This window comes from Hyalella azteca, unplaced genomic scaffold, assembly GCF_000764305.2.
Source record: "Hyalella azteca isolate HAZT.00-mixed unplaced genomic scaffold, Hazt_2.0.2 contig1740, whole genome shotgun sequence".
NCBI classification, from domain to species: Eukaryota; Metazoa; Arthropoda; class Malacostraca; order Amphipoda; family Hyalellidae; genus Hyalella; species Hyalella azteca.
In genome coordinates, this window is record NW_025932041.1 from 146,580 (window position 1) to 160,986 (window position 14,407).

The 14,407-nt window shown below is 45.4% G+C and overlaps 1 protein-coding gene across 1 annotated transcript in view; it reads left to right on the top strand.

Annotated features, from left to right (window-relative positions):
* LOC108673548 (E3 ubiquitin-protein ligase HERC2) overlaps positions 1 to 14,407 on the top strand; it is a 93,583-nt gene that overhangs the window by 66,493 nt on the left and 12,683 nt on the right. The window contains exons 62-75 of the mRNA XM_047883786.1: positions 276 to 397; positions 1,445 to 1,645; positions 2,387 to 2,542; positions 3,017 to 3,223; positions 4,898 to 5,059; positions 5,300 to 5,563; positions 6,256 to 6,465; positions 6,764 to 6,919; positions 7,608 to 7,833; positions 8,827 to 9,068; positions 10,060 to 10,153; positions 10,578 to 10,768; positions 11,831 to 13,676; positions 13,878 to 14,079. Of these exons, the coding sequence (XP_047739742.1) occupies positions 276 to 397; positions 1,445 to 1,645; positions 2,387 to 2,542; positions 3,017 to 3,223; positions 4,898 to 5,059; positions 5,300 to 5,563; positions 6,256 to 6,465; positions 6,764 to 6,919; positions 7,608 to 7,833; positions 8,827 to 9,068; positions 10,060 to 10,153; positions 10,578 to 10,768; positions 11,831 to 13,676; positions 13,878 to 14,079 (4,279 nt within the window). The remainder of the gene's footprint in view (positions 1 to 275; positions 398 to 1,444; positions 1,646 to 2,386; positions 2,543 to 3,016; positions 3,224 to 4,897; positions 5,060 to 5,299; positions 5,564 to 6,255; positions 6,466 to 6,763; positions 6,920 to 7,607; positions 7,834 to 8,826; positions 9,069 to 10,059; positions 10,154 to 10,577; positions 10,769 to 11,830; positions 13,677 to 13,877; positions 14,080 to 14,407) is intronic.

Consider the following 14,407-nt stretch of genomic DNA (forward strand, 5'->3'; position numbering starts at 1 on the left):
TATCGCCCATATATTTTGCCGTATAATTTTTCACTCATTTGTCTTACTGTCGCACATTTTCTGACCAATTTCGCCCATTTGTCTTAATGGCGCACAACCTCTGACCCATTTTTCGCGCATTTGTCTCACTGTCACACATCCCCTGACCCATTTTTCGCGCATTTGTCTCACTGTCACACATCCCCTGACCCATTTCACCCATTTGCCTCACTGTCACACTCCCTCACCCATTTGTGTCACTGTCACACACCCCATAACCCACGACGATGTCGCAGGTGTGCTGAAGGAGTGGGGTCATGTGGTGGCCCACCTGTCGGTGTCGTCACGGGAGAACTGGGCACCCCGCCTCACCGACCCCGCCGCGGGGTACTGGCAGAGCTGCGGTCATGAGGGCAAGGTTAGCATATCTTCTATATCATTTATTTATTTATATTTATATATATTTGTCATTTTTTATTTATAGTTATTATTATTTATATATATCTATTATAATTTTTTTTATAATTATTACTATGTATTCGAATTTATTATTTATATTTATTTTCCATAGAATTCTTAACTTATTATTTTACTAAATTATTAATTAATTCATTTATTAAATCTTAATTCATAAATGCTCTCATTTATTCTCGGCGTTCATGTGCATTTTTTTATTCCCAATGAAAAAACAGGATTAAATTTTGCGTGTCCCGTCTGGTGTAGCGAGGTTCTTACATCCCTCCCTTTGATGCTCATTACGCTTTTCTCTTGGCATTTAAAAAAAATGTTAATAAACACCACATATTTGGCCTGTAGAAGAAGCAAAAAGTGACTTTGTACTTCAGTGCAGTGGCTGTTCATCTGCTCAGCCTTCGCAAGGGAGTTCATTTCTAGTTAATTATTAATTCGAATACGCACTATTAATACGCAGTATTCACTGAGAACCTAGTCCCAGTGACTAGGTTCCTAGTGACCTAGGTTCCTAGTGACCTAGGTTCCTAGTGACCTAGGTTCCTATTGACCTAGGTTCCCAGTGATCTAGGTTCCTAGAGACCTAGGTTCCCAGTGACCTAGGTTCCCAGTGACCTAGGTTCCTAGTGACCTAGGTTCCTAGTGACCAAGGTTCCCGGTGACCTAGGTTCCCAGTGACCTAGGGTCCCAGTAACCTAGGTTCCTAGTGACCTAGGTTCCTAGTGACCTAGGTTCCCAGTGACCTAGGTTCCCAGTGACCTAGGTTCCCAGTGACCAAGGTTCCTAGTGACCTAGGTTCCCAGGGACCTAGGTTCCTAGTGACCTAGGTTCCCAGGGACCTAGGTTCCTAGTGACCTAGGTTCCCACTGACCTAGGTTCCCAGTGACCTAGGTTCCCTGTGACCTATTATTCATCATATTATGCGTATGGTGACCGCGAATATTTAATTGCGTATTGTGACCGCGATTGTTTAATCATGCGCCTTCTGGTGCAGCACTGGATGCGGCTGGAGCTGCGTGAGCGCGTATGCGTGCGCACGCTGCGCATGCTGGTGGACCCTGAGGACAACTCGTACATGCCGGCGGTGGTGACGGTGCAGGGGGCCCAGGCCCTAAGCGGCAAGCGGAGGACCCTCAACACCGTCGCCGTCAGGCCCACCGACACCTGGGTCACGCTCCTCTCCAACCTCACCGAGGTGAACGCCTGCATTTTTAGTTTTGAAATTAATTTAAATTGAATTTCTCATATGAATTCATATTGTATTTTATTATATTGCATATTATTGATATTTTGTTTCATTTTATCATTTGTTCCCAGTCATGATGTTAATTATGGGTCACGCTCCTCCCCAACCTCACCGAGGTGAACGCATGCATTTTTTGTTTTGAAATTAATTTATATTGAATTTCTCCCCATATTTAATATTGTATTTCATTATATTTCATATTATTGTTACTGATATCATATATCATTTTATCATTAGTCCCTGTCATGATGTTAGTCATTCAATTTGTCATTGCGTCACCCTTCACGGTTTGTAGGCGTTATCTAGCACTAACCTTCATGAATTTCCATTTTTTCACGATTTTTCACTAGTACGTATTGCCAATGAAGTGCAGTACCACTGCCACGTCAATAAAAAGTGCAGTACACCACTGGCGCACTGCATTACACGCAGTATCACACGTGCAGTACACGCAGTGTTCACCAGTACACGCAGTATGCAGTACACGCAGTGTGCAGTACACGCAGTATGCATCACACGCAGTGTGCAGTACACGCAGTATTCACACGCAGTATTCACCCGTGCAGTACCACCGGTTCGTGGAGGTGTGCGTGGTCACACGTGCAGTACACGCACGCAGTAAACACGTGCAGTACACGCAGTATTGACACGCGCATTACACGTACATAACACGCAGTATGACCCGTGCAGTACCACCGGTTCGTGGAGGTGTGCGTGGTGTCCTGCAAGTCTGGGGGCATTGACTGTCGTGTGCACCTGCTGGAGGTGACGGGGCAGGTCTTCGTGGAGCCCCCGCAGCCCTGTGGGGGACACGCCTTCCTCGCCACTGATGACTTCCCGCTACCCGTCAGTGGGGGGGCTCTGTCTTATTGACTTATTAATTCGTACTAATTATCGTATACGTGCTAATTATCGTATACATATACTAATTATCGTTCATACTAATTATCGTAAACGTACTAATTATCGTTCATACTAATTATCGTAAACGTACTAATTATCGTATAGGTACTAATAGTCGTACGTACTAATTAGCGTCCTTACACTAATTATTGTACGTACTAATTATCCTCTCTCTATATCCCTAATAAATTTTCGTATAGGTAATTATCGTAGGTACTAATGTCTAATATAATCGTAGTTTATCCTCTCTATATGCCCCTAATAACTCCAGAATTGCTCTCTCTATTAGCACAATAATCGCTAGGTATATTGCTTCTATAACATACAAATCTCCCCCCACCTTCCCTCTCCTCTTGCCTGAATTGCGTACGAATTTATTGCCTTCTTGCCCCACACCCTCGCTTCCTCCTCGTACAGGGGGGCAGAACAAGGGGCCAGGGCCCAGGCCCGGAGGAGTGCGATACCAAGGTGCTGGTGTGGGGTCTGAACGACAAGGACCAGCTTGCGGGGCTGTCTGGGTCTAAGATCAAGACCCCGGTGTTGTCGGAGCGGCTCAGCGCGCTGCGCCCCCTGCACATCGCGGGGGGCAGCAAGAGCCTCTTCGTCGTCACCGCCGACGGCAAGGTGGGTGACCTGAAGGTGACAGATGGCCTTAAAATGGCCAAGTCCGCAGACAAAAAAAGGCCAGAAATGACCCACAATTTGACCTGAAGGTGCCAGATGGCCTTAAAATGGCCAAGTCCGCGGACTAAAAGGGTCAGAAGTGACCCACAATTCAATATTGAATAATAAATTCGTAGGTTGCGGTGCTAAAATTCCATTCTCCTTTTTATTGTAATTTGTAAAATATTTTAAGGAAGCCGCCATATTTTGGCCGGCCAACGTACTTGAAAATAATTTAATGGTGGAAATTGGCAAAAAAATTATTATGATTTGACAATCCGGGAACACTTCGGTAGAAACTCGTGAGGACTTTTCTCATTAAAGTTTGCATTGAATTATTGTGTAATCTCAGGTGCATGATAAGGTTACCTTTTAGAGCTTGAAGATTCATATGTTAATTTTAAAGAAGTTTTTAAAAGCTTTGTTTTGTTATGCGTAATTAGAAGTCTGTGCTCCACGTGAAATGAAATTATTTTGGCAAAATGAAATCTTTTATAAACGGCAGTTTCTCAGTTCTCTATTCTACGTATTTATACTGAACAAAATTACTTGCTTTTAGGCTTGTCTTGACTTTCTTGGCCTCTGCATATAATGTGGGCGCATGTGTTCATACGATGAGAGGAAAACCTGTCATAATATTGCCTCCCTTATTATTAATTACTTATTATTATTACCTCCCTTGATATTAATTACTTCTTATTATTACCTGCCATATTATTAATTACTTCTTATTATTACCTGCCATATTATTAATTACTTATTATTATTACCTCCCTTGATATTAATTACTTATTATTATTACCTGCCATAATGTTAATTAATGAGGGCGCCGCGGTCTATCCTGACGACAGTGCCTACGTCCCATATTACTCCTAGAAACTCTGTCCATTTCGTCCAGTAAGTCCTTACGTCCAATTAGTCCTTGTGTCCAGTAAGTCCTTGTGTCCTGTAAGTCCTTGTGTCCATTAAGTCCTTGTGTCCAATTAGTCCTTGTGTCCAATAAGTCCTTGTGCCCAGTAAGTCCTTGTGTCCTGTAAGTCCTTGTGTCCAGTAAGTCCTTGTGTCCAGTAAGTCCTTGTGTCCTGTAAGTCCTTGTGTCCAGTAAGTCCTTGTGTCCAATTAGTCCTTGTGTCCAATTAGTCCTTGTGTCCAATAAGTCCTTGTGTCCTGTGAGTCCTTGTGTCCAATAAGTCCTTGTGTCCAATAAGTCCTTGTGTCCTGTAAGTCCTTGTGTCCAGTAAGTCCTTGTGTCCAATTAGTCCTTGTGTCCAATAAGTCCTTGTGTCCAATACGTCCTTGTGTCCTGTAAGTCCTTGTGTCCAATAAGTCCTTGTGTCCAATACGTCCTTGTGTCCTGTAAGTCCTTGTGTCCAATAAGTCCTTGTGTCCTATAAGTCTTTGTGTCCAATAAGTCCTTGTGTCCAATAAGTCCTTGCGTCCAATAAGTCCTTGTGTCCAATAAGTCCTTGTGTCCAGTAAGTCCTTGTGTCCAAACTTGTGTCCTGTAAGTCCTTGTGTCCAGTAAGTCCTTGTGTCCAATAAGTCCTTGTGTCCAATAAGTCCTTGTGTCCAATAAGTCCTTGTGTCCAGTAAGTCCTTGTCTCCAATAAGTCCTTGTCCCCAATAACGTCGCAGGTGTACGCGTGTGGTGAAGGCACGGGCGGACGTCTGGGTCTGGGCCCGTGTGGTAACGTCGCCATACCGCGTCAGCTGACGGTGCTGAGTCAGCACGTCGTCAGGAAGGTCGCCGTCCACTCCGGGGGGCGCCATGCCATGGCTCTCACTGCTGACGGCAAAGTAATTTAATTACTTAATAAGTTTCATTCTTTGTTATTTATTATATTCTCTGTTGTATTATATTGTCTATACGCCTGCACGCTCTTCATAAGCCGTAAGAATAACATTAAGGGACTGCATGCCCTTCACTAGCCGTAGGAATAACATTACAGTGCTACATGCCCTCCATAAGTCGTAGGAATAACATTACGGGGCTGCAGACCCTTCATAAGCCGTAGTAATAACATTACGGGGCTGCAGGTGTTCTCGTGGGGAGAAGGGGAGGACGGCAAGTTGGGGCACGGCCACCGCCTGAGTGTGGACTCCCCACGCCTCGTGCAAGGCCTCAAGGGGAAGCGCATTAGGGACGTGGCGTGTGGTTCCTCCCACTCCGCTGCCATCACGTCCAGTGGGGAGCTGTACACCTGGGGACTTGGGGAGTACGGCCGTCTGGGGCATGGGGACACCGTCACCCAGCTCCGCCCCAAGCTGGTCAAGGCCCTGCTGGGGCACAGGATAGTCCAGGTCAGTGCGTGTATTGGCTGGTAAAAGTAGTTGTTGATGTTGTTAGGTAAATTTTATTTGATCGATAATATCAGTGTAATGTTATTAATCGCAGGAAGAAGTAATTGTTGATGTTGTTAGATAAATGTTAGTTTATTGATAATGTCAAGTTAATAACGTTATGGATCTGGTTAATAACGTTATGGCATCTGGTTGATATTAACAGGGCAATATTATCACGTTGATGTTATGACTTATTGTCATACTCACAATAAACTCATAATATATATTATGAGTTTATTGTGAGTAGTAGTTAGGAATTTAAAAGCAAAGACAATACCACAAAATTCACCATTTCTTTATAAGAGAAAACGTATTGGAGTCCAGCTCCAACGGCAGTTCATAACGCAAAGTTCGGTTCAAAAGAAGTTGAAGGTTTGTCTTAAAAAAGAACGTTTTCTCTTATAAAGAATGGTGAATTTTTGTGGTATTGTCTTTGCTTTTAAATTCCTGGTTAACTTGCGATTTAAGCAAACAAGTGATTTGAAAACTATTGTCAGTTATTTTCGCCCTTATGCGAATTTTTTATAACTACTACCGAGCATCTAACATTTTTTTAATTTCCAAATTGAATGCTAGTAAAAAACGCTACGCGAGACACTTAAGTAGAATACAAGGCACTGTACACTCATAAAAATACGTGTGCGTGGCAGGTGGCGTGTGGGTCTCGGGACGCGCAGACGCTGGCGCTGACGGCGGAGGGTCAGGTCTGGTCCTGGGGCGACGGGGACTTCGGGAAGCTGGGGCGGGGGGGATCTGAGGGCTGCTCTCTTCCCCACAACGTGGAGCGTCTCAACGGCCTCGGCGTGTGCCAGATAGAGTGCGGCGCTCAGTTCTCACTCGCCCTCACAACCAGCGGGCAGGTGAGTGCGGTGCTCAGTTCTCACTCGCCCTCACCACCAGCGGGCAGGTGAGTGCGGCGCTCAGTTCTCACTCTCACTGAGTGAGTACGTTGCATGCATTACTCACATTACTCCCTACATTTATCGTTATGTCATTCCTGATCTAATAATTTCTCATACTAATAATTTCATTCATTCTAGAGAAAATTATTCTTTCTAACATGTCTTAAGAAGTACGCCCGAAGTACACATGTATTACAAAGTACAGCAACATTTTCGTTACAAATGTTCGTTGTAACAAGACGAACTTGTGCCCCAGGTGTGGACGTGGGGAAAAGGGGACTTCTACCGCCTGGGGCACGGCCAGAACCAGCACGTGAGACTTCCCACGCTGCTGGAGGGGCTCAAGGGGAAGCACATCACCCATGTCGCCGTGGGGGCACTGCACTGCCTCGCCGTCACCTCCACTGGACAGGTGCAGTGGGTCTAAGGGCAGTGGGTCTCAGGGCAGTGGTTCTCAGGGCAGTGGTTCTCAGGGCAGTGGTTCTCAGGGCAGTGGTTCTCAGGGCAGTGGTTCTCAGGGCAGTGGGTCTCAGGGCAGTGGGTCTCAGGGCAGTGGGTCTCAGGGCAGTGGCAGGATAGTGCTGGAATATAATACATCGAAGTGATACAATAATTACAATTACAAAGGAAGTGTAATATTAATTACTTGGATTTGAATGGATTATTATGGTAATAGTGGAATTTGAACCATATACCGGTTTTACTCTTGAATTATAAAAAAGTTAATGTTTGTGTTTCATTTAGAAACGCTTTTAAACTGTTTCTTGTTATGAAGCTTAAAATTTATTGGTTCATGATGAAGGCCTGGGTCGAAAGCTCCTTCATTAACGTCCTGTTAGGACCTCCATTAATGGAAGGGATTAAAGGAGTGCTGGACTGGATTTAAAGGAGTGCTGGACTTCAATATCTAAAAGGAAGGATTTAAAGGCTTGCCGGACTTTATTCTAGTATAATGACTATAATCCGATCCACATATCTAAAAGGAAGGATTTAAAGGCGTGCCGCACTTGACATTAGCTTAGTCTAATCCATGTATCTATAATCGTATTGAAATGGAAGGATTTAAAGGCGTACCGGACTTCACTGTCCGTGCCCCGCAGGTGTACGCGTGGGGTGACAACGACCACGGGCAGCAGGGCAACGGTACAACAGACGTCAACCGCCGTCCCTCACCCGTGCTCGGGCTCGAGGGCTACAAGGTGTCCCGGGTTGCCTGCGGGTCCTCACACTCAGTGGGCTGGACCATCCAGGACCCGCCCCTGCTTCCCCCCACTGAGCCCGTCATGTTCACCCTCCCTCGGGACCCGCTGGGGGCCCACGCGATGGGTGGGTTACTCTAAATTGGTATTGGGGGCCTAGTGTGCGTGGGGTGTAAATTCTCGTAGTATTTTAATGTGAATTCAAATAGCAGGCAATAAGTCCAGCAGCTATCTCAATCAATCGTCAGTTATGGAAAGATCGGGTTCCAAAGGCCGGATCCCTTGTGAATCAAGTCACGAAAAGTTCAAGAATCGGCAACAGGCCATGGGCCTATTTCTTCAACGCCGACACTTCTATTCTATTCTATTCTAATATATTTTCGTGTCGTACAGTTATATTATTTGTAATATTTCATGTCATAGTTATATTATTTGTTATATTTCATGTCATACAGTTATATTATTTGTAATATTTCATGTCATACAGTTATATTATTTGTTTTATTTCATGTCATAGTTATATTATTTGTTATATAGCAGGTCGTACAGTTATACCTATTATTTGTTATATTTCATGTCATAGATCTTCACATTTGAATGATCGTACGTAGTGCGTATGTCACTTTGGTAAATGTTGCGCAAATATGTTATGTTCCAACAACCTAATAAACCTTTTATTCTTATCAAAAGAGCTCCAAACATTTTTACGTTTTTTAATAATAAAAGAGCTTCAAACATTTTTATTTCTATATTACAATTGAAGGAGAAATACAACACAAGTCAATGTGTTAATATTTATTAGCCCCCCAAGACACCCCTTAACCCCTCCTTATGACCCCCATAACCTCCCCCTTATGACCCTAACCTCCTAGATGATAAATAAAGGAGAATTACGACACAAGTCGATGTATTAATATTTATATAAGCTTATATTCTATATGATATATAACGCGTCTTATCCGCTAATAGTTATATAAGCATTAATTTTTATGATATATAACGTGTCTTATCCGCTAATATTTATATAAGCTTATATTCTATATGATATATAACGTGTCTTATCCGCTAATATTCATATAAGCTTATATTCTATATGATATATAACGTGTCTTATCCGCAGGCATCGCGGACGCGTTCACCACGGAAAGCGTCTCATCGTCGCCGCCGTCCACGACTGGAGGCGTCCCCGTCGCCCACCGTCGCTCTGTGCCGTCCATCTTACCAGGCACAGCGTCCTCGACTGTCCCGTCCACGGGTGACGGGGAGAAGGAAGCCCCGCCGTCCCTGACGAAGGCGGTGCTGGGGCTCAGCTCCCCAGCCGCCCAGCAGGTCGCCCTCCAGCACCTGCTCAACGCCCTCCAGGTGAAGAGACGCTTTTAAAAATTTAAATTTTAAATTTTTATTATTTTTTAATTTAATTTAATTTTAAGTTAATTTCTTATATCAACTTTATTTAGATTTTATTATAGTACTTTACCTTATGTATACTTTGTTTTCTCTGTAAAATTATATTCATCAACGCCCTCCAGATGAAGAGACACTTTTGAAAATTATACTGAAATTATAATGAGTTTATTTCTTATATCAACTTTATTTATATTTTATTATAGTACTTTACCTTCTGTTGGTATACTTTGTTTTGTCTGTAAAATTATATTCATGTTTTATAGTGGTTTGATTATACTTGTATTATTAAACAACCTTCAAGTGAGCCCGACATCTTGAATGTACAATTAAAAAGAACTCTTGTCGTTATTAAAATATTTTTATGACCTTCATTCACTAAGGGATTACCCATGTAAGGAATTTGCTCAAGAAGGGATTTATTCGTCAAGGGATTTTTTCACTAAAGGATTCATTTCCTAAGGGATTTATTTGCTGAGGGATTTGTTCGCTAAAGGATTTATTCACTAAAGGATTCATTTGCTATTGTATTTATTTGCTAAAGGATTTATTCACTAAAGGATTCATTTGCCAAGGGATTTATCCGCTAAGGGATTTGTTTGCTAAGTGATTTACTTGCTAAGGGATTTATTTGCTAAGTGATTTACTTGCTAAGGGATTTATTTGCGAAGTGATTTACTTGCTAAGGGATTTATTTGCTAAGTGATTTACTCGCTAAGGGATTTATTTGCTAAGTGATTTACTTGCTAAGTGATTTACTCGCTAAGGAATTTATTTGCTAAGGGATTTATCTGCTAAGGGATTTACTCGCTAAGGGATTTATTTGCTAAGGGATTTATTTGCTAAGGGATTTACTTGCTAAGGGATTTACTTGCTAAGGGATTTACTTGCTAAGGGATTTATTTGCTAAAGGATTTATTCCCTGAGTAATTGACTCGTGCTCCTCCAGATCCTGCTGGCGCGGGAGTGCGTGGTGGCCACGGCGCGGCCCTCAGCGGCGGCCACCCTGCCTCCTGACCACCTCCTTCAGGAGGACGACGCCTGTGAGTGCGCCCGTCTAATGAATGTGTTCGAGACAAAGAGCTTTAAAAATGTGCAAATTTTCATAACTCTTATTACTTTTTATGATGCATTTTCTATACTTCTTTATATTTTTTATGGATATACTATTAATGGTATACTTTTACTATTAATGGTATACTTTTTTACTATTAATGGTATTATTCCATCACGTCACTCAGAAAAATTAGAAGGATCATGTCTCTCTTACCCTCAACACGAGCATTGATCGTGTTGAAGCGCCTTTTTACCGGGCCAAACTGTGTCAGGATGACCCACAATAGCGCAAAAAGTGCATCGCTATTTAAACACTACGCCACACAATTCTCTGACTTACCTCTATCTTCATTAACAAATTTCATCATTATTGTTTATTATTTATTTCTTAACGACGATGTTTATTTTCAGCCGTGACTCCAGTGAACAGCCTGGAGCGCAGCTCCCCTCCTCCAAGGAGCCCCTCCCCCGACTCCTCGGCCACCACGACCCCCTCATCGCTGGCCCCCCGCCCCAGCCCCCCACCTGGTGGGGAGATCGCTGAAGGTGGGGGCGAGGCTCTCGCTTGCCCCATAGAAGCCGCCAGCGTCAACGCCACCATGGTCCGTCTATACACTGTTAGAAAAATTACCGTTAACGGTATTACCGGCGTTTTAGTGGCCCATCGGCACGAGAAATGAAACACCGTGTCGCCGTTTTTATTCTAATTTAACGCTAGAAATCCGTAAAACATCTGATAAAAACGGCGAAACAGTTTATTTTCACGGGGCGACCGGCCACTTGAACGCCAGCGGGACTGTTTTTTTCACCGTTTTTTTCTAACAGTGTAGGTACTTTTTATATAGTTTTATATAATATATATGTATAATATATATGGCTCATTACATATACTGACTTATATGCTTCATATATACTGGCGCCTCGTTATATAATCTGATGTAATAATCAGATCATATAATCTGATGGCAATTAGAATTTGCAGAAAAAAATTGCTAATGGAATCATGTATTCCATATGTATAGACAACAACAACCGTTAATTTCAATGCATTCAACTCTTCTCCCTGTAATTATCGTCCATCAGTAATTCCTTATTCGTAAGCCAATTTAGCTATAAAACATATAAGACATCCAAACACCAATTTTTTACAACACAGCAGCTCTTACAATTCTGGTCGATATCGCAAAGATGACCACATGCACATGGCTGAGAATTAGCGACAGGCCAATATGATATAATTGGAGCTTACTCGCAATTTTATATAGCAATAATATTATTTTCCATCCTGGAAAATTGCTAACTTGGCCGAGGACAATAGACAGTAATTCTCGGATGAAATCATTGCTCAAGATTCTGTGCAATCAAAGTCGGTCGATTGAGGCAACCTGAATCCAAGTTCTGGTGTAAAGGATACGTGTTCTCTGCTTTTGGATTCACGATATTTCATCTTAAATCTGCATCTTTGCGTTTAATCGCTCAAGTTACGAGACGTGTATTCAAACTTTTACTATTTTCTGATGCGACACACATAATTTCACACTATTTAATAATTTAATGTTAATTTATCACTTGAGACTTACATTTACAAATCTGATGTAACACTTGACCGATAACTGTAATGTATTTTTCGTTACCATCTCACACTGACACCCATCCTACGGCAGAGTTTGGTTGGCAGCCCCGGCAGCGACGAGAGCATCTTGCTGCAGCTTGCGTCCGCCGCCTCCACCACCTCCCACCGCCACCACCACCACGTCCTGCCCGCCGCCCCCGACACGACCACCCTCGTCACGGGACCAAGTGACGTGTGCTCGTCCCCTCCTGTAAACACAGCGCCGAGTCATGGCGGCGACGACCTAATCGGCCACCTCAGTGAAGACGAGGTGGGCGTGGCGGTAGACCTCCTGAAGCTGGCGGTGGCGGGACGAGCGGGTGACGGCGCTGCTGTGGCGCTCACCCACGCCATCGGTGGGTGGTGCTCACGGTCCCGGGGCGTAGCGGCGGCGGTGCTGGAGCTCTGCGTAACAGAGCTTGAAGACGCGGCGTGTGACACGGAAGCTCTGAGGGCCGCCCCACAACCTGTGGTGCAGGAGAGCTCGCACCCATACACCGACAACACCAATACTTCAGGCACCGTCAAAATCCCGGGGGCCGAAGCCCTACGTGTGCAGTTCTCTCCTGAATGCAGCACTGAAAGGCGTCATGATCCCCTGATCCTGCTGGACGCACAGCACAGGGTCCTCTCGGTGCGCTCGGGGCGTGATTGGCCGGACTGGTCTGCAGAGTTGCGCGTTCCAGGCGACGAAATGCACTGGAAGTTCACAAGCGATGGCTCCGTGAATGGCTGGGGCTGGCGCTTCACTGTGTACCCGTTGATGACGCGCCCTGCGCCTTGCGACTCCTACAGCGACAGGCGTCTCTTGTCGCGACCCATGCTCGAGGTGGCCGTGTGTCTGCTGCCCTTTGCTCTGCCAGCGTCGCCACATCCTCCGACTCTCGCACGTCTTGCTGCTGCCCTCGCCTCCTGCTCGCAGCTGTCATGCCTCGCGCCCGGGCACCGCATGTGGGCCCTTAAGACGCTGCGCCATATCATCACCTCGGAGGTCGGGGTGTCTCTGAACATAAAAGCCCTTCTGGCAGCATCGTATCCTGTGGTTCCACCTACAGCCACCACTGCTACAGTCAACACCAGGGCCATGTCCCCGCTGCTGCTTCCCCACCAGTACCATCATTCCTCGTATCATTCACATCATCGGTCGTCTGCATCATCGCTGCAGTCGATGCCTGTACAGCAGCTGCAACAAGCGGCCAATACCACGCAGCTGGCGGCTCTCTCGTCCGCCCTCAAGGACAGCACTGAGAGCATCGACTCAATTTCATCCGCGACGCGTGGCCACGAAGTTCGTTTCTGTCCTGAAATGCCCCTCGTGAGTCTGCTCAAGAACCTCCCCGACGCTCTGCTCCGGCAGTACGACTACGAAGACCCTCTTGTAAGGGGCGGCAAGCATCTCATGCACTCGCAGTTCTTCAAGGTCTTGGTGGGCCTTGCTTGTGACTTGGAGCTCGATCATTTGGTCAGCGACTCTCATAAATGGAATTGGTTCAGGAAATACTGCGCCGCAGCTCGGGTCCTGAACTCTTTGCTACACCGCACGCCCTTACCGCAGCAATTCATCGCTGAAGTGCGTAGTAAGCTTCGGGAAATGGTCGGGGACGGCGAGGCTATCGACTGTAGGCACGAGGACCAGAAACTTTTCACGCATGACCACGACCACCAACTGCTGCTGTGGTTCCAGCGTAAGCCTGATGACTGGACCTTGTCGTGGGGCGGTAGCGGGAGTATTCATGGCTGGGGTCACAACCACCGGGGGCAGCTGGGGGGCGTCGAGGGGGCTAAAGTGAAGCTCCCTCACCCATGTGAAGCGCTAACTGCTCTTCGGCCTGTGCAGCTCATTGGAGGAGAGCAAACGCTCTTCGCTGTCACTGCTGAGGGCAAAGTTTATGCCTCAGGTGAGACTATCTGCCCGACCTCGTTTTCGCAGTCTTCTACGATCTGATTTTAATTCTTTTTATGTGCTATATCTTCTACGTAAATTGTTTGAATAGTATAAAATTAATATTGAACCTGTACATTTCACTCATTCATATAAGCCTACAATTTGTATTTCCGGTGAATTTATTTACATTAGTCTGCCCTCGTCTTTCCTCAAGGCTACGGGGCAGGCGGGCGTCTGGGTATAGGCGGGGTGGACTCAGCGCTGACGCCGACGCTGCTGGAGTCGCTGCAGCGCGTCGTCGTCAAGAAGGTCGCCGTCAACAGCGGCGGCAAACACTGCCTCGCCCTCACCGACACTGGCGACGTGTACTCCTGGGGCGAGGGCGACGACGGCAAACTGGGGCATGGCAACAAGAGGTAACCAGGGCATGGCAACAAGAGGTAACCAGGGCATGGCAACAAGTGGTGGTGCTCATGCTGGGGCATGGCAACAAGAGGTAACCAGGGCATGGCAACAAGTGGTGGTGCTCATGCTGGGGCATGGCAACAAGAGGTAACCAGGGCATGGCAACAAGAGGTAGTACTTATTCTGGGGCATGGCAACAAGAGATAACCAGGGCTTGGCAACAAGAGGTAACCAGAGCATGGCAACAAGAGATGGTACTTGTTCTGGGGCATGGCAACAAGAGGTAACCAGGGCATGGCAACAAGAGGTAGTACTTATTCTGGGGCATGGCAACAAGAG